General features: G+C 35.4%; 1 protein-coding gene across 5 annotated transcripts in view; it reads right to left on the bottom strand.

Annotated features, from left to right (window-relative positions):
- NEXN (nexilin F-actin binding protein) overlaps positions 1 to 25,179 on the bottom strand; it is a 57,957-nt gene that overhangs the window by 12,086 nt on the left and 20,692 nt on the right. For 4 of the 5 annotated variants that reach the window (XM_027114137.1, XM_027114138.1, XM_027114140.1 and 1 more), the window contains exons 2-9: positions 21,061 to 21,139; positions 19,139 to 19,217; positions 18,905 to 19,053; positions 14,193 to 14,234; positions 12,823 to 13,014; positions 12,553 to 12,729; positions 9,765 to 9,953; positions 5,081 to 5,278 (exon numbers count right to left, since the gene is read on the bottom strand). In XM_027114137.1, the coding sequence (XP_026969938.1) occupies positions 5,081 to 5,278; positions 9,765 to 9,953; positions 12,553 to 12,729; positions 12,823 to 13,014; positions 14,193 to 14,234; positions 18,905 to 19,053; positions 19,139 to 19,217; positions 21,061 to 21,139 (1,105 nt within the window). The remainder of the gene's footprint in view (positions 1 to 5,080; positions 5,279 to 9,764; positions 9,954 to 12,552; positions 12,730 to 12,822; positions 13,015 to 14,192; positions 14,235 to 18,904; positions 19,054 to 19,138; positions 19,218 to 21,060; positions 21,140 to 25,179) is intronic. The other variant, XM_027114139.1, reaches the window with a different exon arrangement.

The raw sequence follows: 25,179 nt of genomic DNA, 5'->3' as shown, positions 1-25,179 counted from the left end.
TCCCATTTGTTTATTTTTGTTTTTATTTCCATTTCTCTAGGAGGTGGGTCAAAAAGGATCTTGCTGTGATTTATGTCATAGAGTGTTCTTCCTATGTTCTCCTCTAAGAGTTTTATAGTATCTGGCCTTACATTTAGGTCTTTAATCCATTTTGAGTTTATTTTTGTGTATGGTGTTAGAGTGTTCTAATTTCATTCTTTTACATGTAGCTGTCCAGTTTTCCCAGCACCACTTATTGAAGAGGCTGTCTTTTCTCCATTGTGTATTCTTGACTCCTTTATCACAAATAAGGTGACCATATGTGTGTGGGTTTATCTCTGGGCTTTCTATCCTGTTCCATTGATCTATATTCCTGTTTTTGTGCCAGTACCATACTGTCTCAATTACAGTAGCTTTGTAGTATAGTCTGATGTCAGGGAGCCTGATTCCTCCAGCTCCGTTTTTCTTTCTCAAGATTGCTTTGTCTATTCGGGGTCTCTTGTGTTAAAATACAAATTGTGAAATTTTTTGTTCTAGTTCTGTGAAAAATGCCAGTGGTAGTTTCATAGGGACTGCATTGAATCTGTAGATTGCTTTGGGTAGTATAGTCATTTTCACAATGTTGATTCTTCCAATCCAAAAACATGGTATATCTCTCCATCTGTTTGTATCATCTTTAATTTCTTTCATCAGTGTCTTATAGTTTTCTGCATACAGGTCTTTTGTCTCCTTGGGTGGGTTTATTCCTAGGTATTTTATTCTTTTTGCAATGGTAAATGGGAGTGTTTCCTTAATTTCTCTTTCAGATTTTTCATCATTAGTGTATAGGAATGCCAGAGATTTCTGTGCATTAATTTTGTATCCTGCTACTTTACCAAATTCATTGATTAGCTCTAGTAGTTTTCTGGTAGCATCTCTAGGATTGTCTATGTTTAGCATCGTGTCATCTGCAAACAGGTTTACTTCTTCTTTTCTGATTTGGATTCATTTTATTTATTTTTCTTCTCTGATTGCTGTGGGTAAAACTTCCAAAACTATGTTGAATAACAGTGGTGAGAGTGGGTAACCTTGTCTTGTTCCTGATCTTAGTGGAAATGGTTTCAGTTTTTCACCATTGAGAACCATGTTGGCTGTGGGTTTGTCATATGTGGCCTTTATTATGTTGAGATAAGTTCCCTCTATGCCTACTTTCTAGAGGGTTTTTATCATTAATTGGTGTTTGATTTTGTCAAAAGCTTTTTCTACATCTATTGAGATGATCATATGGTTTTCATTCTTCAGTTTGTTGGTATGGTGTATCACATTGATTGATTTGCGTATATTGAAGAATCCTTGCATTCCTAGGATAAACCCCACTTGATCAATGGTGTATGATCCTTTCAATGTGCTGTTGGATTCTGTTTGCTAGTATTTTGTTGAGGAGTTTTGCCTCTATGTTCATCAGTGATATTGGCTTGTAGTTTTCTTTCTTTGTGACATCTTTGTCTGGTTTTGGTATCAGGGTGATAGTGGCCTTGTAGAGTTTGGGAGTGTTCCTCCCTCTGCTATATTTTGGAAGAGTTTGAGAAGGATAGGTGTTGGCTCTTCTCTAAATGCTTGATAGAATTCGCCTGTGAAGCCATTTGGTCCTGGGCTTTTGTTTGTTTGAAGACTTTTAATCACAGTCTCAATTTCAGTGCTTGTGATTGGTCTGTTCATATTTTCTATTTCTTCCTGGTTCAGTCTCGGAAGGTTGTGCTTTTCTAAGAATTTGTCCATTTATTCCAAGTTGTCCATTTTATTAGCATATAGTTGCTTATAGTAATCTCTCATGATCCTTTGTATTTCTGCAGTGTCCTTTGTTACATCTCTTTTTTTTTTTTTTTCCGTACGCAGGCCTCTCACCACTGTGGCCCTTCCCGCTGCAGAGCACAGGCTCCGGATGCGCAGGCTCAGTGGCCATGGATCATGGGCCCAGCTGCTCCATGGCACGCGGAATCCTCCCAGACCGGGGCACGAACCCACGTCCCCTGCATCGGCAGATGGACTCTCAACCACTGCGCCACCACGGAAGCCCTCATTTTTCATTTCTGATTCTATTGATTTGAGTCTTCTTTTTTTTCTTGATGAATCTGGTTAATGGTTTATTAATTTTGTTTATCTTCTCAAAGAACCAGCTTTTAGTTTTATTGATCTTTGCTATTGTTTCCTTCATTTATTTCTGATCTGATCTTCATGATTTCTTTCCTTCTGCTAACTTTGGGGTTTTTTTCTTCTTTCTCTAATTGCATTAGGTGTAAGGTTAGGTTGTTTATTTGAGATGTTTCTTGTTTCTTAAGGTAGGATTGTATTGCTATAAACTTCCCTCTTAGAACTGCTTTTGCTGCATCCCATAGGTTTTGGGTCGTTGGCTTTCATTGTCATTTGTTTCTAGGTATTCTTTGATATTCTCTTTGATTTTTTCAGTGATCTCTTGGTTATTAAGTACTGTATTGTTTAGCCTTCATGTGTTTGTATTTTTTACAGCGTTTTTCCTCTAATTGATATCTAGTCTCATAGCGTGTAGTCAGAAAAGATACTTTATACGATTTCAGTTTTCTTAAGGCTTGATTTGTGACCCAAGATATGACCTATCCTGGAGAATGTTCCATGAGCACTTGAGAAGAAAGTGTATTCTGTTGTTTTTGGATGGAATGTCCAATAAATATCAATTAAGTCCATCTTGTTTAATGTATCATTTAAAGCTTGTGTTCTCTTATTTATTTTCTTTTTGGATGATCTGTCCATTGGTGAAAGTGGAGTGTTAAAGTCCCCTAATATGATTGTGTTACTGTCGATTTCCCCTTTTATGGCTGTTAGCCTTTGCCTTATGTAGTGAGGTGCTCCTATGTTGGGTGCATAAATATTTACAATTGTTATATCTTCTTCTTGGATTGATCCCTTGATCATTATGTAGTGTCCTTCACTGTCTCTTGTGATAGTCTTTATTTTAAAGTTTATTTTGTCTGATATGAGAATCGCTACTCCAGCTTCCTTTTGATTTACATTTGCATGGAATATCTTTTTCCATCCCCTAACTTTCAGTCTGTATGTGTCCTTAGGTCTGAAGTGGGTCTCTTGTTGACAGCATATATACGGGTCTTGTTTTTGTATCCATTTAGCCAGTCTGAGTCTTTTAGTTGGCACATTTAATCCATTTACATTTAAGGTAATTATCAATATGTATGTTCCTATTACCATTTTCTTAATTGTTTGGGGTTTGTTATTGTATATCTTTTCCTTCTCTTGTGTTTCCTGCCTTCAGTGCACCTGAAGTTTCTTTGAGGTGCACTATTAATGAGCAGTAATATTTTAAAGGAATCATTTTTTTCTGAGCAGTAGGTCTTAACAGTGGGCTTTAAATATTCAGTAAACCAGGTTGTGAATAGATTGCTATATCTAGGTTCTCTGTTCCATTTATAGAGCACTGGCAAAGTAGATTTAGCAGAATTCTCAAGGACCCTAGGATTTTCAGAATGGTAAATAAGCATTGGCTTCAACTTAAAGTCACCAGCTATGTTTTATCCTATAACAAGAGAGTCAGCCTGTCTTTTGAAGCTTTGAAGCCAAACATTGACTTCTCCTCTCTAGCTAAAAAAGTCCTAGATGGCATCTTCTTCCAATACAAGCCTGTTTGTCTACATTGAAAATCTATTGTTTAGTGTAGCCACCTTCATTTTGATTATCTTAGATCTTCTGAATAACTTCTGCAGCCTCTACAACAGCACTTGCTGTTTCATCTTGCACTTTTTTGTTACAGAGATGGCTTCTTTCCTTAAACTTCAAGAAGCAACCTCTGGTAGCTTCAGATTTTTCTTCTGCAACTTCCTCATCTCTCAGTCTTCATAGAATTGAAGAGAGTTAGGGCCTTGCTCTGGAGTAGGCTTTGGCTTAAGGGAATGTTGTGGCTTATGTGACCTTCTATCCAGACCACTAAAACTTTTTCCACATCGACAGTAAGGCTGTTCCACTTTCTTATCATTTGTGTGTTCACTGGAGTAGCACTTTTAATTTCCTTCAAGAACTTTTCCTTTGCATTCACATCTTGGCTAATGGTTTGGCCCAAGAGGCCTAGATTTTGGCCTATCTATCTCAGCTTTCGACGTTCCTTCCTCACTAAGCTTAATCTTGCTAGCTTTATTTAAAGTGAGACAAATCGCTTCTTGGCCAAGTGTAAAGTGAGAGATGTGCGACTCTTACCTTCACTTAAACACTCAGAGACCATTAATTGGCCTAATTTCAATACTATTGTGTAAGGGAACAGGTAGGCCCAAAGAGAGGGAAAGAGATGGGCAAACAGCCGGTCAGTGAAGCAGTCAGAACATACACACTTATCGATTAAGTTTACCATCTTATATGGGAGCAGTTTGTGGTGCCCCCAAACAGCTACAATAGTAACAATGAAGATCACTGATCACAGATCACCATAACAAATATAATAATAATGAAAAAGTTTGAAATATTGAGAGCATTACCAAAATGTGATACAGAGACACAAAGTGAGCAAATGCAGTTGGAAAAATGGTGGCAACAGACTTGCTCCATGCAGGGTTGCCACAGACCTTCAATTTGTAAAAAGTGCAGTACCTGCAAAGTGCAATAAAGTGAAGCACAATAAAATGCAGTATGCCTGTAAAATTATTCAAAGAGTTGCCAAACTGATGTTCCTATTAGCATCCATGGTACTCTTATAGTTTTTTCTTATTTTGATTACCAGTTTAATTCTGTTTCAAGGAAAATAAGTATAACTGGGTATATTAAGTATGCTAGAGTGACAGTTCTCAATCATGGTGTAATCTCACACAATTGTGAGGTATATAGGAAGAAATATTTACTTACATACTACAGTAATATCTCAGTCACTTGGAATCTTATATATTTTTCAAACTAGCAAGAAGGAGTAGAGTTATAGCAGGCTGGAAAGGTACACTCAACTATGCTGAAACTTGTACCAAGTGCCTCATAAGAGTGTCCTTTATGTAAAAATAATAATACTTAGAAAGTTATTGTAAGGTAATGCATGTGAAATACTGAGATTACTAAATATTTGTGGAATAAAAATGGACACTTCTTAAAGTCTTACCTCTCCCATTTCTTGTCTCAGTTGTTCAAATTCCTGTTTTTCCATCTCTAGCTTATGCTTCCGTTCCTCCTCTGTTCGTCGTCTTTCTTCTTCCATTTTTTGTTTTAATAATTCTTCAAAATTAATTTCTAGTTTTCCAGGTGTAAGAGATTCTTGAGAGGTTGTTTTATACATCTCTGGGGAGTCATCATCTACTACCTATTTAAAATAATTCTTTTATCACTCTTGCCAGAATTATACATACTACAAAGGGAATATTTCTTGAATAGAAAGGTTTCACATTGAACTAAAACCCAAAAATTCTCTTTAAAAGTATAAAACAATAAACAAGAAGGAATTATTAGAAACTGTAAGACTAAAGTATTTTGTAGTAACAGAGAAAATGGTGACCATAAAGTCTCCATTCCAGTGAACACAAATAAATACTTTGACTTTATACTATGAGTAATTTGAATTAGACATTAAGATATTCTAACAAATTTTTTTTAATTAAAAAAATTAAAAAGATGTTCTAATATTGGGAAAACGTTTTAATTGGATTAAAATTAACCTCCATTCTGGTAATTAAAATAGAGCATTTCAGTTAAATCATGGTTTTTACCTGAATGAATTAGATATCATGACCCCTTCATAATCAGGCAAAAATCAGTTAATGCTGTGATTTTACTGATTTATTTACTGTCAGGCTAATTAAAAATAAATAATAATAGTTAATACTTATAGCTGCCAGGTACAATTCTAAGCACTTTACGTGTATTGACTTATTTTTCTGTAACCCTGTGAAGTAGGTGTTATTAATATCCCCATTTTATAGATGAGGAAACTGAGGCACTAAAAAGTAACTTGTCCAAAGTCAACACAAATACTATGTGGAAAAGGTGAAATTCCAAACCTTAAAAGTCTTTCTAATAAAACTATAAATAACTATTTAGACTACCTTTTTGTAATTTCATGAATTACATGTCTGCCATTTAGTTATGACCTTGGGCAAGTTACATAGCCTCTCTAAATCTGAGTTTCCTTATCTGTGACAACTTTCATAGAGTTGTCATGAGAATTACATAAAGTTTGGAAACACTTTGCAGTGTGTCTGACACTATGGTAAGCTCCCAAATAGCAGTTTTATTATTACAATATCATTCCCTGTATATAGGCAATCTCTAAATTGCAAATAGAAACTCTGCTTTTAAATCATTGACTTGGAATACATTTTGCCATGAAAAGCAGTGACCTAATTCTAACCCCTGAAAGTATATACATAAACCTCTCACTTGAATTGTGTCCCTGTGGCTGAACTAGAAATAGGAATAAGAGAGGTAAAGGGTAATTATTATTTGTTCCAATTTTTATATATGACAGGCTTTTACCACAGAACCAGTTCAACTCAGAAATAATGTTTATATGGTCTCAAAATCCACAGATTGCCAAAAAAATTTTTATTAATATATGAGTTAACTGAGCAATAATATGAAATGACAATACTTGGCCCTAGATAAGAAAACAACATAAATGAAGGAAAAAGTTTCTCTTTCCTTTCCTGATATAGAAATGTCTTTAGGAAGCCAGAGTTTTGGTTTAATGCCATTTTCCTTCCCTGCACTTTTTCCACTAGTGAGTCATGATAAAATGGCAGATTTGGCCTAAAAATCTGCTCCCAGGACTAGATTTCCTGATCTTCACAGCTACTTCTTATCTACCACTTCTGAACCAGCTGATTCTCCAGAAATTAAGTGCTCTCAGAATGTTTGTAGGGTTTCTGTGTAGAAACCATTTGTGAATCAAGGATTACCTAATAAGATAGTATTAATATCACTTATTCCAACTTAGCCATAAAAAAGAACAAAATAATGCCATTTGCAGCAACATGGATGTAACTACAGATTATCATACTAAGTGAAGTCAGAAAGAGAAAGACAAATACCATATTTGTGGAATCTAAGATATGGCTCAAATGAACCTATCTACAAAACAGAAACAGACTCACAGACATAGAGAACAGACTTGTGGTTGCCAAGGGGGAGGTGGGTGGGGGAGGGAAGGACTGGGAGTGTGGAATTAGCAGATGTGAACTATTATATATAGGATGGATAAACAACAAGGTCCTACTGTATAGCACAGGGAACTATATTCAATATCCTGTGATAAGCCATAATGGAAAGGAATATTAAAAAGAAGAATGTATAAATGTGTATAACTGAGTCACTATGCTGTAGAGCAGAGATTGGCACAGCATTGTAAATCAACTCTACTTCAATAAAAAATAATAATAAAATAAATCACTTATTCCACAAGCATTTACAGGAAGTTTGTTACACTAGAATGCATTGTGCCATGTGCTTTTTTTTTCCTAAGTCCAAGCACCATCTTTTTCTTTTTTTTTGGCTGCATTGGGTCTTCGTTGCTGTGCGTGGGCATCCTCTAGTTGTGGTGAGCAGGGGCTACTCTTCGTTGCAGTGAGCGGGCTACTCATTGCAGTGGCTCCTCTTGTTGCGGAGCATGGGCTCTAGGCACGTGGGCTTCCTTAGTTGCAGCACATGGGCTCAGTAGTTGCTGCACGCGGGCCCTAGAGTGCGCGGGCTTCAGTGAAGTCCCGTGTCATGTGCTTGATGTGGTCTCAGCCTCACTGAGTGAGGAAGATGGCCATAAGCCACAATACAGCGCTAGTGCTATGCTAGGGGAGCACTAAATGCTCTAAGAACACATGAAAGGAACACCTTTCTGGAACTTGTATTAGCAGGAAAGGCTTCCAGAGGAAATGGAATATATGAATAGGAGATACCTCAGCACAGGGAAAAGAGAGAGAGACACGTTTCATATAGCATTTATGAAGTTCCAGAGATGAGAGCATAGCGTTTTGAAGAAATGGAAAGAAATTTAGTATGTCTGGAACAAACATGGCAGATTAAGGAAGACTCAAGAGGGACTTCCCTGGTGGCACAGTGGTTAAGAATCTGCCTGCCAATGCAGGGGACATGGGTTCAAGCCCTGGTCCGGGAAGACCCCACATGCCATGGAGCAACTAAGCCTGTGCGCCACAACTACTGAGCCTGCGCTCTAGAGCCTGCGAGCCACAACTACTGAAGCCCGTGTGCCTAGAGCCCGTGCTCTGCAACAAGAGAAGCCACCGCAATGAGAAGCCCGCTCACCGCAACAAAGAGTAGCCCCCACTAGCTGCAACTAGAAAAAGCCTGCATGCAGCAACAAAGACCCAATGCAGCCAAAAATAAATAAATATATTTATTTAAAAAAAAAAAGGAAGAATCAAGAAATGAAACTGGAGGAAATACTAGGGCAAGATTATAAAGAAATTTATTTAAAAATTTTAGTGTTTGGATTTTTGTTTTAAGGGACGTGGAAAATTTTTAAGCAAAATAGTAACATAATCAAATTTATTTATTTATTTATTTTTTTTTTAAGAAAGACCACTTCTGGCTTTATAGGAAAGAATGGATTATAGGCAAGAAAGCAAATTAATTAGGAGTTGGCCTCAGGCAAGGGATAACAGTGACCTGCATTATAGTAGTGGTAGTGGGAAATGGGGGAAAACTGATCAATTTTTAGAGTGATATAGGAAATGAGACAGTGAATGACTGGATGTGAGGCATGAATGAGAGGTGGAAGTGCTTAAGGCCCACAGGTTTCTGATTTGAGCATCTGGGTGGGTGATGAAGCCAAATAAACACTTGGCTATATCTGTCTGAAGCTCACCCAGACACAGGAAGAAAACCAGGTCATGATATCATTGAAGCCAATTAAAATGTTTCAGGAAGGGGATGCAGCGTTCACGTGTCAACTTACTTAAAAAAAAGTTTGTCAGGTAACTGTACATTTAACAAACATTAAAATGGTATAGGGGCTTCCCTGGATTCTGTGGTTAAGAATCCGCCTGCCAATGCAGGGGACACGGGTTTGACCCCTGGTCCGGGAAGATCCCACATGCCCCAGAGCAACTAAGCCCATGCGCCACAACTACTGAGCCTGTGCTCTAGAGCCCGTGAGCGAGAACTACTGAAGCCCATGCGCCTAGAGCCCGTGCTCCACAACAAGAAAAGCCACCGCAGTGAGAAGCCCGTGTAGAGTAGCCCCTGATCTCCGCAACTAGAGAAAACTTGTGCACAGCAACGAAGACCCAACGCAGCCAAAATAAATAAATAAATATTTAAAAAATGGTATAAGAAGTATAACTTTGTAACAGAGTTAAGTTTAGTAGCAATATCCAGAGTGATGGTAAGCATTTTGGAGAGTTAACTAATTGTGATTAAATGGCTTTGATCATTTAATATATCCCAGATGGGATGGATACTGGAAAGAAAGGAGGAAAGGAAGGAAGGAGTGAGGGAGGGAAGGAGAAGAGAATGGAGAGGAGGGAAGGAAAGGTGGGGGTAGGAACCCCGCTCCCTCCTCCCTTAGATACTTAGTTCTGGAAAACATGCCTTCCCAGAGAAGGAAGATAACATACACTTCTCTATGCTAGGCATAGCAATTTAATCAGAAACTTCTCAACACTATAATGAAGCAAACACCTTTAACTGACAGTGTTATGCCATAGGAGACTTTAATAACTTATATGCCATCCCTACTTCTGGCATATAAGTTCAGAAATAATAGGGTATTCCCCAAAGTTGAATGATTTCTCATAACATACTGAATCCCAGTGGCCTCCTCCAGTCACATTCTATCTTACCATGCTTCTCCTTGCTTCAGCAAATGCCTTCTTTTCTTCCTCTATTCTTCTTCTGGCTTCTTCTTCTGCTTTCCTTTTTTCATCTTCTCTCCTTTGTCTTTCTATTTCTTCAAAACTGAGTTTGAGTTTACCAGGGCGGTACCCTTTAAAAATGTTTTCAGTGTCTTGGTTTTCCTCCTCTTCATTTACCTAACGAAGAAACAACTCACTACTAAAAACTGGGATTAATCAAAGACAGGAATGAATTATAAATCAAAAGGCACAGACTCAGCCACCTTACACAGAAATGTTTCTTTGTTCTAGTATTCTTGACCAAAATCCCCTTCCTTTATAACGTCTCATATGATTTAAAAAATCAAATTTGGAAAAATTCCAAATAAAGATGTACTCAAGTTAAATAAAACTTCTCAAGCAAGTCAAATTTTTAAATGAATAAGATTGTTTAAAATTCTTAAGGAATCATTTAAAAGTTTTACTAAACATTAACTCTCCCAGAACAAACATAAAACACGTGTGTGGACCTACTAGAGAAAGGACTTGAGGACACAGGGAGGGGGAAGGGTAAGTTGGGACAAAGTGAGAGAGTAGCATGGACATATATACACTACCAAACGTAAAATAGATAGCTAGTGGGAAGCAGCCGCATAGCACAGGAAGATCAGCTCAGTGCTTTGTGACCACCTGGAGGGGTGGGATAGGGAGGGTGGGAGGGAGGGAGACGCAAGAGGGAAGAGATATGGGAACATATATGTATAACTGATTCACTTTGTTATAAAGCAGAAACTAACACACCATTGTAAAGCAATTATACTCCAATAAAGATGTTAAAATAAATAAATAAATAAAAGTAACACCAACACACAGACGTGGGTCCTACTCAGTTTAAGATATGGAATGTTTCCAGTACTCTTGAAGGTCTTCGTGTATCCTTCAAGAGCCCATCCACCTTTTGCTGGCTTTTCAGAGGAAACTAATATGCTTAATTTTGTGTTTGTTATTCTTTTGCTTTGTTTGAATATGTAAAAATTTGTTCAGTGTTGCAGCTTTTGAATTTTACATATAAGAAATTATACTGTATGTGGTCCTATTGACTTACAGTTTTGCTGAATCTTGTAGTTTTTTTTAAGATTTATCTGTGTTGATGGGGCTACCTGTGGTTAATTATTTTCTATTGCTGTATAGTATTTCATTGATTAAAAATTCTACAATTTATCTTCCAAAAAAAATAAAAGTGTGTGTGTGTACTTAAATTGAGGTTCAAGTATACACACACTGAGTCTCTTACATAATAAAGTTCTCATTCTGTAATTTTCATGGATTTTTTTTACTATGAACTATGGTTATTAAATGGATAAAACATTATCTGGAACTATTTTACATACAATTCAAATTTTATGATTTTATAATTAAAATTCTAATGTAATGCTAATTAAATTAATTAAATACTCATTGAAATTTATGATTTGATTAATTAATGATATTTCTATGTCTTTTCACTAAATTGACCACCAGTGATATCTAAAATGTGTAGGTATTATCCAACTGTAACTACCCAAAATATTGGGTTGGCCAAAAAGTTTGTTTGGGTTTTTCCATAACATTTTACAGAAAAACCCAAACGAAATTTGGCCAACCCAATAACAACATTTTCAAACAAACATCTAGAAAATTAAAATTTTGGAGATATAGACCTCAGAACATCATTAATGAAAACTGATCAAGAAAGTCTGAAAGTTTAAAAAATTACATATGTTCCATTCTTAAATTCTTGCAATGAGATTTGGAATCAGTGTTTTCTTATTTCAATTTTATTTTTTGTTGTTAAATCTGTTACTATAATAATAGCAGTTAACATTTTTAAAGCACATATTGGGAATTCCCTGGCGGTTTAGTGGTTGGGACTCCACGCTTCCATTGCAGGAGGCATGGGTTCAATCCCTGGTCAGGGAACTAAGATCCCAAAAGCTGTGCTGCGAGGTCAAAAAAAATAAATAATAAAAAGATAAAAATACATAATAAATAAATAAATGAAACACTTATTATATGCCAAACACTACTCTAACTGCTTTCTATATTAACTCATTTAATGATTTAAGAAGTAGGCACAATTATTTTCACCATTTTACAAATGAGGAAACTAAGATGTAGAGAGGTTCAATAACTTGTCCATGGGTACACAATAAAGGTTAGATATCTGAATCCAGGCAGTCTGGCTCCAAAATCCATGCTCTTAAGCACTTAGATTATATACATTACACATATATATATCTCTCTCTATATATTCAGTATATATATATATATATATATATATATATATATATATACTGACACTAAGTGTACACTTATGATTAGACTTGAAAGTGCGCTGCACCATGCTATTAAACACATTGCAGGCTGAGCTAACAGATGAAGAGAAATTAGATTTGTTGAATAATTATTTTGTATGTTTACAACAATTTATAAAAATAAAAATTTAAGGCATATTAGGTAAAATATCCCAAAATGAAAGCTAGAAAATAATATAAATGCATGTTATATATGGAATATGTATACAGTTTCAAAATCAGACCCTTGTATATAGAAAATCTCCTTAAATTTATAGCAATGAACCTTATCTAAAGCCAGCTACCTCCCTTAATATTAAATGTTTTATATATAACATTTGTATAACATATTATACATATAATATACAATTTGTATAATATAATATATAAATGTTATGTATCATAATATAATTATGTATTATAATATCATATATAAATGTTACATATATATCAGTTTGTTTTACCATTTGCCGCCTTGCTTCTTCAAAAGCACGCCTCTCTTCTTCTAAACGTTTTCTTGCTTCCTCCTCAGCTTGCTTCCTTCGGTTTTCTTGTCTTTGTCTTTCCAATTCTTCAAAAGTCAGTTTCAATTTTCCAGGAGAAAGTGACTCTTTCTTTGCCTCACTTTCCAGTTCATCATCCTAAGAAAACATAATGAAAACCTGTTAATCATAAAGGGATATGCTGCTAACCAACTTAACTGCTTTTATTTGTTCTCTATTAAAAAAAATTACCATGACCAATGAAAGACACTTTGCTTCCTTGAGAGACCGACGTTGTTCTTCATATCTTATATCTTCTTCATACTTGACCCTTTCCTTTTCTTCTTGTTCTTTTTCTAGATCTTCGAAATTCTTTTTCATTTTTCCAGATGTTTTGTGTGATTTGACAGGTACCACTGTTACAAGCAGTGAATCATCTCCTTCCTAATTTATAAAATAGATAATTAGCATATTTCTTCCTAATCAAAATTTAGGTTTCATGGGACTTCCATCATTGGTGAATTTCATTACATTGCCATCAATGTTATGAAGAACAAAAATTAATATTTTTAACAGATTTCTATTAAATAGCTCTTTCTCTGAATTCATTGTACATGATGAGTCAATCTTATTGAAATCCACTGCTGACAGGTTCAAGAAGCATCTTTTTTCCTAGAAGATGGTGTTAATACAGCTGTTTGGATAAAATTGCGTGAAATTATCTGAATTTCACTATCCGTGCACTCATCCCACAAAAGGTAATGTGCATGTGAGCATACTCTAAATCAATTTGATGGTGGATGGCTTCAGTTTAAACACACAAGAAAGGTTTCTGTGTTTGATTTTTCTCTCCATGCAAGTTTTTAAATACTTAATAAAACTAACATTTTAGCAAGGAAAAAAACCCCAGTATTTCCAAGTGATTTAGAAAACATTTATATTATGGACAAAACTCTTTGGCCTTTGGTCCTATTCAAATATTCTTAAACTTGTTTTTAAAATCCATTTTAATTAGTTCTATTACATCATCTGTTATTGCCTTTGAACTTTTTTCAAAAACAAAGAATTGTAATATGTAACACATGCCCCCTAAAATAAAACTGCTTCCAATTTATGTGGCTGTAGTTTTAGGCACACCATCAAATTGATTGATCTTTAACTTTTTCTGTTAGATAAAAAGAGATAACTAAAATTTTTGTGGTTTGAACATTCCTTCATGGTAATAGATTCTGTACTCTCTGCTAGTATGTGATAAGCAAAACAAACTATCAGGAACTCTGAGGAAAGAAGACAGATGATGAAAAGAAAACTGCCTTTTTCAAATGTTAGCTTTCAACAATCTCAACTATTAGTAACAGTTCAAGAAATATACAGCCTTGGCAGAGTATCTCAAATTGAGACTTGTGTCTCTAACCATGAAAGCAAAAACATACTTTTCTTTAAAAACACTAAGCTATAGCGTTTGAAAGTGCAAAAGTATGATCTTGCTTTGCAAAATATTTTTGTCCTTGTTGTTGTTGCTATATTTATAATAAAAGAACTCTTAATTTTTTTAATTGAAAGATTATTTGTGAATCAGATAATTTTAGGTGAATGTTTCATTAAAGGAAATGTCCATTTACCTCTGATGCTGATTCAGTTCCCGTATTGTTTATGTCCTCAATCTATTGAATAAGAATTTTATATCATTACATTACATCAGATTTCTGCTTTTTGTTTTAAACATACAACTGAAAAGTATTAGTTGTGATTTATGGTAAATTTCAAAATTTAGCATTCTGAAGTATTTTTATGTTGCTCCAAATTAACCAATTATGTCCTTTTAAATAGAGATTAAACTTTATATTAATTTTTGCATTTTGATATCACTATCTAGGGAACAACATATTAAGAAAAAATTAAAATAAAGCCTACCTTTGTAATTCTGGAATTTGAATAATGGACCAAACTCTTATAATCTGGCTGTGAGCTTACAACCAGCAGTTATTAATTAAGCAATTTAAATGGAGCTACAGAAACATTTCCCCATTCTCTCTCTGCCACAGCGAAAGGAAAACCTATCATTAGCAATCAAATAATCATCATGACTATATTTTATAATATAAATAGATGGCAAAAATATAACTGACACAATAATAAAGCACAGTAAAAGGTGTAGGCTTTCACATGGCTAGTTTAGAAGGGAAAATAATTCTGGAAATCATAATTGTTTACTCTATATTTTGACAGACCTAGGTAGGAAAGGCCCTCATTCAAAAAGAGGGAGCTCAATTTGGCCATTAAGATTAGCTTGAGGGGCAGGCTAATGTACGATACATAACAGAGTGAGAAATGACAGAAAAGTGATTTAAATAACACAATGTTTGAGATCTCAGGAAAAGGAAACATAAGCAACAGGAAAATGGAAAAAGTTAGAAAGTAAAAATTCAGATTGTTTATTGTTTTAATTTGATTTTTAACACCAGTGAAAGAGCTGGAAGTAGTTTGTTCCTCACTCAGTCTAAGGGAATTCTGCTGTACCTTGTCTCATACTAGGAACTGGGCTGGCTAACTCCCTGTTCTCTCATCACCTCACTTTTCTATATTCTCTGTCAAGAAGAAATAATACATATTATTAAGATACCAAATTTCTTGAAAAAGAAATTATTCTGAACAAATCATTTATTAAAAATAAGTCTATTTTGTATCTTAATAGTTTATTTTAAATAGCTTTGTTCAGAATAATTTGCGTTGTTACAGAATTATTTATTACACTGAGTTGTTGTATAAATGATGAAGGTTTTATTGAATGATAAATGATACTATGAAAAATTTTAATGAATCTGTAATAAAATAATTACAAAATTATTTCCCTTCAAAAGAGTGCTAACAATTCCTCTACAAATCATGTTAATCTCAATAAAAAGTTCTAGGAGATATGGTGAGAAGCGAGACATTGAGAGCATAGGGAAGAAAAATTCTAAATTTTTTAACCCCAAATTTCTTTTTCTTGCTGCTACAACCTTCTCAGATTTTTATTAGCTTACAGTAGATAATAAACTATATTTAGAATAGTTTTTCTTTGTTTGGTTGGGTGTTTTTTTGTTATTTTTGCTTTATTCTTTGCTCATTTTAAACCATTATCAAAACAACAAAAGATAGAATTTTTTTTCCGTTGGGTTTCAACAAACAAAGAAAAAGATGAATTTGCCTAAGTGGCCATGGTCTCAGTATATTCATAGAGAACTAAGATATTCAGTTCAATTATAGTGCTAGCTTTCAGAAACTACCATTGAAGATCTGCTTCCCAATTATTTCTTTTGATTTATGAAAAGAAAACTCCTTTTGCTACTTCCCAAATCAACTTCCTTTCTCCCCTTTCTTTTCAACATCTCAATCTCCCACCAATAACTTCTCTTTTTCCAAGTTGTTAGACATTAACCTTGTCCATCAAAATACCCTCAAAGATAACCAGATTATACCAAATTAAGATTCTCCCCCAAATTTTATTGGTCTTTGATTCCAACATCCAGTATACGAACTATGCCTATTTTTAATTTATCATAATATCCTAGAATCTCAGAACTGGTAATTATCTTAAATGTTACTCAGCTACCTGTCTGACTCAGGAATCCTTTCTATAGTGTTCTTGAATATGGACGTATACAAGAGGATTTTTCAAACAAACATTAAGACTCTTCTTGACTATGTCGTGCCTTCTTATATTCAAAGATAGATTAAATTTTATTAGATTTGAGTGGAAAATGTATTTAATTAGGTTTTAAAATTAGACTTCCCATATTTGCAAGATGAAATTACTATTAATAGTTTATATTGCTCTACCGACATATTCTCAAATAATTTAATAGGCTAAAAATTTTATTAACCAAGATTCTCTCGCACCCTGCCATGTAGTATCCAGGGTTACTAAAGAAAGTGGTTCTTTTTCATGATTAGTTTTCTTCCATCTCTCTCTGAGTATCCTATGTCTTCATCATATTCAAATTCACCTCAACACACATATTTCTTCTTTTTGAAACCACTGCCATATTCAGTTCTCGGGGTGGTAGTGTAATCAGTGCTTTTTGGAAAAGGGCACAGGCTTAAAAGAGATAGACTAACCCCATGTGCATACTCACCATTTCCTGCCAAACACCATATATTTTAATTATATATTTTATTACCTTAGTTTACGATTTGTATTATAAATATAATTACATATAGTGATATATTTTATATATAACCTAAAATATTCATTTATTATATATTGTATCCCCTTATTATAATAAGGGAACTCCCTCCTTATAACTGTATTCCCTTGTGAAATTTCATTTCTTTTTAAAAAAAATTAATTAATTTTTGGCTGCATTGGGTCTTCATTGCTGTGTGCAGGCTTTCTCTAGTTGTGGCGAGCGGGGGCTACTCTTCATCGTGGTGTGAGGGCACGCAGGTTTCAGTAGTTGTGGCTTGTGGGCTCTAGAGCGCAGGCTCAGTAGTTGTGGGCATGGGCTTAGTTGCTCTGTGGCATGTGGGATCTTCCTGGACCAGGACTCGAACCTGTGTCCCCTGCACTGTCAGGCAGATCCTTAACCACTGCACCACCAGGGAAGTCCGAAACTTCATTTCAAAATGAATACTAATCTTTGATGACTGGAGGTGGCAGAGGTAAAGTACACCAACCTTTCTTCAGACAAAGAGATGCAAAGTAATAAAATATAGGAAATTCCAATTCTTTTCTGTAATTCATCCGGCATATGACATTATTTGTCACCATAAAAATGGCTGTTTGTGCCATAAAAGTGATTATTTGCAAAGTCAGGGTAAATAAATTTCTTTGACATGCAAATACAGCATATGCTTTGCCTTCTTTGTCACTTTAAAAAAATTTTTTTGTTTGTTTGGTTTTTTTTTTTTTGGCTGCACTGTGTGGCTTGCAGGATCTTACTTCTCTGACCAAGGATCCAACCCTGGCCCCGGCAGTGAAAGCGCCAAGTCCTAACCACTGGACCGCCAGGGAATTCCCTTTCACGTTTTTTAAAGAAAAGTAGTAGAAACTGAAAGAAGCATAGCAAATAGATTTAAGGCACTTAAAGAGTAGGCAAAAAAGAGCCAAGTACAATCTCACAATAAAGACAATATACTGTGAAGACAATGTTAGGATAGTTGTTAAAATACTGATGACAGAAGGAGGAGAAACTAAAATGATTTCATGACATTTTATCTATATGTACCATTTAGGCGAGACATTTATTTATAGCCCACTTACTTTGTACCAGGCACTGTACTAAGTGCTTTGCATTTATTAACTCATATAATCTTATTAAAAACGCTAGGAGATATACCATTATTGTCTTGTTAAGCTCAATACATTGATCATCTCTTTTGATCCTACAGTGTAGACAAGGTTAAAGTACATAAGCAATATAACTGTCTTCTGTGTCTTTTTTCTATGTCTCTATGACAACAGATCTTTTGTAATATAAAACAGATATCAATATATTAAAGAAATTTTTGTGAATTGACCAGTTCTTTACTTAATAAAATGTAATTATGACTATTAGAATTTCAAGTTTCTATGTCATTACACACATGAATCATTTGGAGAGATTAGCTTTTTCTGGAAATTAGATCTGATTCTTGAGTATTTTAAAATACTTATCAGCTTCTTAGTTCTCGTGCTCTGAGAAGAAAATATATGGAAATTCTAAGTTCATTAAGAGACTATATAAAATCATAGTAATAATGTTTTTCTCCCTCTAATTTGTCCTCTGTGGCTATGGGCAACAGTAATGGCTATATGAAGGAAATGACTGTCACACATTTCTCCCTTCTACTACCGTCCCCAACTTAAAAAACAAAGCTAAGCTAGCTAATAATACCATTATTGAATAAAATGTGACTTGAATTTGTTTCAAATAATTGAGTAGGAAGATATCCTAATTAAGCCTGTGTTTGATAATAACCAGCAAGTATTTTTTGATTGCTATTAAAAGACCAGCATTTTGTTATATGCTTGTGGATAGTTTATGTGTGAACTTGCCTTATATCTTTGTAAAATTCTCTAATGTGTCAAGAAAAATAAGGAATGTGGACAGTGTAAGGAATGCAGAGAGAATGCTAAGATGGTATATAACAAAAGTCATCTCAGTATTCAACCTTGAAATAGGCACATTCTGCCCTTATCCTTCTAGGCATTTGATATTAAATATTTGTGCTTAAGATCTTATTTCCATGTTAGCTACTATTTAACAGGTTTATGTTATATTAAAATATTTTGATTAGGCAGCATACTGATTAGTTTTACTCTGTACAATTAGTTTCTGAAGCAAATACCAAATTAATATCTAGTGTATACCTGCTCAGCCCTTTTTGCTAATTCACGTTGTATCTTCCTCTTTTCTAACATATCCTGCTCAATTCTGCGTTTTCGTTCCTCTTCTGTTCTCTTCCTTTGTTCCTCTTGTCTTTGTTTCTCCATTTCAGCAAATTTACCTTTAACAGTTCCTAAGAATATATGAAACATGTTTGATATTTTGCTATGCTTCCTTTTTTGCAATTTTATTTACAATTTGCCCCTCAAGTGTCTTACCTGTTAGCTTTGGGACGTAAGCCTTTTCTACTTTAGAAGATACCTCTTCCTCATCATCAGAAGCAAGCATTTCTTTAATCTAGATGGTTAAATAAATTAATATGAACATATCCAAACTTTAGACTAGATCATATTATATGCAGAGTTTGCAATTAGTTTATAAACACAGAAAATATTAATTATAGTTAATATGAAATGTGGTTAATGTGAATAACAAATAAAATGTAAAAGATGAAAATGAATATTTGCATGAGAATAAAATAAAATAAAATAACCTCCTGCTTTCTCCTGTTCCATTCTCTCTCTCTAATATATTGTTCTTTTCTTCTTTGCTTTTCGGTTCTAGATCTCCTTTGATTTCTTTCTTCCCTGGCTCTCTGCATGGCTTCAAACTTATCCTTTACATCACCCTTGCCAAGTTTTGGCACATAGGTTTTTGGTACAGGTTTAGATGAAGAAAGCAGAAGCTTCATTAGAAGAAAATAAAGAGAAGAAAGTTAAAAAAATAAGAAAGGAAGAAATTAGGTAAAGATAGATCAGAATAAGCAATATAAGAAATACTTATTGAAACAGACTATAGATAGAAATGAGTTTGAAACCTTTATTTGTATAATCGGAATCTGATTACTTTCTAAAGTCTAAGTATGAAAAATGAAATTACAGAAAATATGAGAGTAAAAATGTTATTAATATAAAGCACAGAAGTCCCATTTTGTAGGTGTGTTCCATTGAAGCTGAAGGCTAGCAAAATATAAAAACTGAAGACTGGATTCCAATTTAAAACAACCTGTATTTTATTGTCCTATTTCATTACATTAAAGATTCAGATTTCATATCTCTTGCTTAAAAGATACCAAGACTAATTTTAATAAGTTAGATGAAGTTGAAAACAAAGCAAAAAGTTTAAGACTAATTCACATAAGCCTAATTCTTGCTTGTTTCCATATCAGCAAAATATCAGCAAATATCAGCACATATCAGCAAAACTGAAGGCCTTTACTTCTCATCTGTGGCTGAGGTGAGCCAAGGTCTTTGTGCACAAGCAGTGATTTTTGTTGTTACTACTGCTATACTGCCCATCTAGAACTTCTTTAAACCCAAGTTGAAAATATGTAAAAATGCTGCATCATTCCAAATAGGAGGTGCCCTAAGAGGAAAATTCCTAAATGACAAAAGAGCTTTCCAAAGAAGGAGGAATCTGTTAAAAGACTAGAGAAATGATTTTCCTCCATCTGAAACCAGGAAAGCAAATTATTTTCATCTTTTTGAAAATTAAACTGATCTCTAAAAGAAGTTTCAGAAAATAAAATTCATTGCCTCAGAACACCAAACCCTTTCTTCTAGTGATAATGGCAAATTGCATAATTAATCTGTGCCATACCCAGCCCCTATTTTATTTTCTACTTATGGTCATTGGCCATTTTAAGGTTTTTTAAAGTTTATAATTTTGGGGTGTCAGCAACTGATTTCTTCTTATTACAATTCTCAGTAACAACAGCCAAGAACCAGAAAAAGGCCTAAGATAAGTTTAATTGCAGATGCTAGAAGAAGTAGCTAAGAAGGATCCTCACCTGAGAGTGAATTATCTCTTTCTCCTTAAAGTATATACATCAATTCTGTTTTTTTAATACTGAAAAAATAACTTCTAAAATTTATCAAGATATTAAAATCTACTCAAGATGCTAGCCATCACATCTACTTCACTATCACTCACAAAACTTAATAATCATGCTTCCTAGATAAGAATCCAAACGAAAATACTGGGCCCAAGACCAGCCTGTGAATTTTACCTCTTCTTATGTTTTACATCTTGACACTATGTCACTATGAACTTCTGTGAATGACCTTTCCACCAGTTGCCCTTTTCAGCAATTCTACAGTCAACCCTATGATTCCCCCATTTTTTAACTTTTAAGACTTACCTCAGCCTTTTGAGAAATATCATTCATGTTTGCTCTATGCAGTCTTGGGGTGATTATGAAGCTTTGTAATTTTTTGCACCTGAAAAAAATATATTAGTATTGAATAAGAATTTTAATGCCTTAATTTTTTAATATGCTGTGTATTTTTTTAAGAGAAATAGCACGTTAATTGCCCCTCAAAGAATAATGACATCATCCAAGCAAGTAATAAATTATAATAACCCTCAGCTTTTCCCAAGATTCAGGGTATAGAAGGTACAAGGTGCAAGGTGTTAAAAGATTCTTGTAAGTTTACAGCCCAGAATAACTTAGTGAACGTATCAAGCACCCTTGCAAAAAATTTGTATTCTGCAGTTATTGGATGTATTATTCTATAATTATCAATGGGGCCAAGGTGGTTGATTGTGTTATTTAGGTCTTCTATGTCTTTACTAAAAAAAAAATTTTTTGGCCTAGTTCTATCAGTCATAAACTATATGGAATTTTCTACTCCTTTATTATTTTATTTAGTTTTGGCTGTGCCCGATCTTAGTTGAGGCACGTGGGATCTTCGTTGAGGCGTGAGGGATCTTTTTGTGGCAGCGCGGGCTCTTCATTGTGGTGTGTGGGTTTTCTCTTCTCTAGTTGTGGCACGCAGGCTCGAGGGCACATGGGCTCTGTAGTTGTGGCGCGTGGGTTGCAGAGCACGTGGGCTCTGTAGTTTGCAGCACGTGGGCTCTAGTTGAGGCACACGAGCTTAGCAGTTGTGGCGCACAGACTTAGTTGCCCCGCGGCATGTGGGATCTTAGTTCCCTGACCAGGGATCGAACCCATGTCCCCTGCATTGTAAGGCGGATTCTTTACCACTGGACCACCAGGGAAGTCCCTGTCTATTCCTTTAATTCTGTCATTTTTGTTTTATGCAATTTCAAACTTTTAAAAATGCATATGTTATGACTATAATATCTTCTTCTTGAATTGGCTCTTTCATCAGTATGAAATTTCCCTCTTCTTATCTCATTGTCTTGAATTTATCTGTTATTAAAATAGCCACACCAACTTTCTTTAGTTTGCATGGTGTATAATTTTCTAGCCATTTACCTTCAACCTAGTTATCCCTTTATATGTAAAGCACATCTCTTGGACACAGCATATAATTGGATCTTGCATTTTTAAAAATTAAATTCTGATAATATCTTTTAATTGCAGTGTTTAGCCCATTAACATTTAAGGTAACTATGTATATGAATGGACTCAAGCCTACCATTTTACTATTTGTTTATTGTTTGCCCCTCTTTTTTTTGCTCCTCTATTATTCTTTTTCTGCCTACTTCTGTATTAATTGAATAATTTTTAGAATTTTATCTATTGGCTTTAAACTTTTAATTAAAAAAATTTTAAGGTATAATAGACATACAATAAGTTATACTTTTTGAAAGTGCACAATTTGATAAGTTCTGACATATGTATATACCCATGACACCATCACCACAATCATGATATAAATATATATATAGAGAGAGGGACTTCCCTGGTGGTCCAGTGGTAAAGAATTTGCCTTCCAATGCAGGGGATGCGGGTTCGATCCCTGGTTGGGAACTAAGATCTCACATGCCGTGGGGCAACTAATCCTGCATGCCACAGTTACTGAGCTCGTGTGCCTCAACTAGAGCCCACGTGCTGCAAACTACAGAGCCCACGTGCTCTGGAGCCCAAGCGCCACAGCTAGAGAAGAGAAAACCCGCACGCCACAACTAGAGAGAAGCCCACTCACCGCAAGAAGATCCCATGCACCACAACTGAGACTAGATGCAGCCATAAAAATTAAATAAATAAATAAATAAATGAAATATTAAAAATATATATATATGTAGGGATTCCCTGGTGGTCCAGTGGTTAGAACTTGGTGCTTTCACTGCTGTAGCCTGGCTTCAATCCCTGGTTGGGGAACTAAGATCCCTCAAGCCATGCAGCGTGGCCAAAAAAAAAAAAGATATGAATATACACATTACACCCAAAAGTTTTCTCAGACCCCCTTTAACCTCCCTTTTCTTCTAGCCTTTCCCACCTCCATCCCTAGGCAGATATGCTTTCTGTCACTGCAGATTAGTTTAAATTTTCTATAAATGGAATCATCCAAGTATATACTCTATTGTTTGGCTTCTTTCACCATGCATAATTATTTTGAGATTCATCCATGTTGTTGCATATATCAATAGTTCATTTCTTTTTATTACTGAATTTTATTCCGTGGTATGAATATACCAGAGTTAACCACTGTTAATCATTCATCTGTGGATGGACATTTAGGTTGTTTCCACTTACTATTACAAATATAGCTGGTATTGGGCTTCCCTGGTGGCGCAGTGGTTGAGAATCTGCCTGCCAAATCAGGGGACATGGGTTCAAGCCCTGGTCTGGGAAGATCCCACATGCCATGGAGCAACTAAGCCCATGTGCCGCAACTACTGAGCCTGTGCTCTAGAACCTATGAGCCACAACAAGAGAAGCCTGCACACCGCAGTGAAGAATAGCCCCCACTCGCGGCAACTAAAGAAAGTCCACGCACAGCAACGAAGACCCAGTGCAGCCAAAAATAAATAAATAAATTTTAAAAATGAATTAAAAAATAGTCTCCTTCTTAAAAAAAAATAAAGCTGGTATGAATATTCACGTACAAGTCTTTGTGTGGACATATGCTTTTTTATTTCTCCTGGGTAAATAAATAAAGTATAATGGCTAGGCCTTATGGTAAATGTATGTTTAACTTTTTAAGAAACTGCCAAGCTGTTTTCCAAGTGGTTGTACCATTTTATCTTCCCACCAATAGTGTACAAGAGCTATACTTTCTCTACATCTTGATCAACACTTGGTATCGTCTTCTTAATTTTAGACATTCTAAATGTGTGTAGTGACATCATATTATGGTTTTAACATTTCCCTAATACCTAATGACATTGAACATCTTTTCATACGTTTCTTTTCTATCTATAAATATTCCTTGGTGAAGGTATCTGTTTAATCTTTTGCCCATTTTATTACTTGGTTGTTTATTTTCCCATTATTAAGTTTTGAGAGTACTTTGTATATTCTAGGTACAAGACATATATCAGATGTATGAATAGGAAAAATTTTTCTCCCACTCTTTGGCTTGTCAAAAGACAAGCCAATTTTTTTTTTTTTTTTTTTTTTTTTTGCGGTACGCGGGCCTCTCACTGCTGTGGCCTCTCCTGCTGCGGTGCACAGGCTCCGGACGTGCAGGCCCAGCGGCTGTGGCTCACGGGCCCAGCCGCTCCGCGGCATGTGGGATCCTCCCGGGGGCACGAACCCGTGTCCCCTGCATCGGCAGGCGGACTCCCAACCACTGCGCCACCAGGGAAGCCCTAACAGTGTCTTTTGAAGAGAAGTTCTTCATTTTTATAAAGTCCATTTTATCAATTTTTTTCTTTTATGGAATGTGCTTTTGGGGTTGTACTGGCACAAAGAACCCAAAGATAATTTATCCTACATTTTCTTCTACAAGTTTTATAGCTTTAGGTTTTGCATTTAGGTCTTTGATCCATTTTCAGTTAATTTTTGTATATGGTGCAAGTTCTCTCTCTTTTTTTTTTTTTTGTATATGGGAAAACAATTTTTCCAGGGCCATTTATTGAAAAAACTTATCCGGGCTTTGCTGGTGGCTTAGTGCTTAAGAATCCGCCTGCCAATGCAGGGGACATGGGTTCGAGCCCCGGACCAGGAAGATCCCACATGCCACGGAGCAACTAAGCCCGTGCGCCACAACTACTGAGCCCGCATTCTAGAGCCCATGAGCCACAACTACTGAGCCCGTGAGCCGCAACTACTGAAGCCCACATGCCTAGAGCCAGCGCTCCGCAAGAAGAGAAGACACTGCACTGACCAGCATGCGCACCGCAACGAAGAGCAGCCCCCGCTCGCCACAACTAGAGAAAGCCCTCTCGCAGCAAAAAAGACCCAACACAGCCAAAAATAAATAAAATAAATTTATAAAAGAAAAAAAAAGAAAAAACTTACCCTTTCTCCACTGAAATGTTTTTGTACCTTTGTCAAAAATCAATTGACCAGGGCTTCCCTGGTGGCGCAGTTGTTGAGAATCTGCCTGCCGATGCAGGGGACACG

Source organism: Aethalodelphis obliquidens, unplaced genomic scaffold, assembly GCF_003676395.1.
Source record: "Aethalodelphis obliquidens isolate GAN/ISIS:26980383/991018 unplaced genomic scaffold, ASM367639v1 scaffold13, whole genome shotgun sequence".
NCBI classification, from domain to species: Eukaryota; Metazoa; Chordata; class Mammalia; order Artiodactyla; family Delphinidae; genus Aethalodelphis; species Aethalodelphis obliquidens.
Note: the sequence above shows the minus strand (reverse complement) of the source record. Positions and strands in the feature narration are given on the sequence as shown.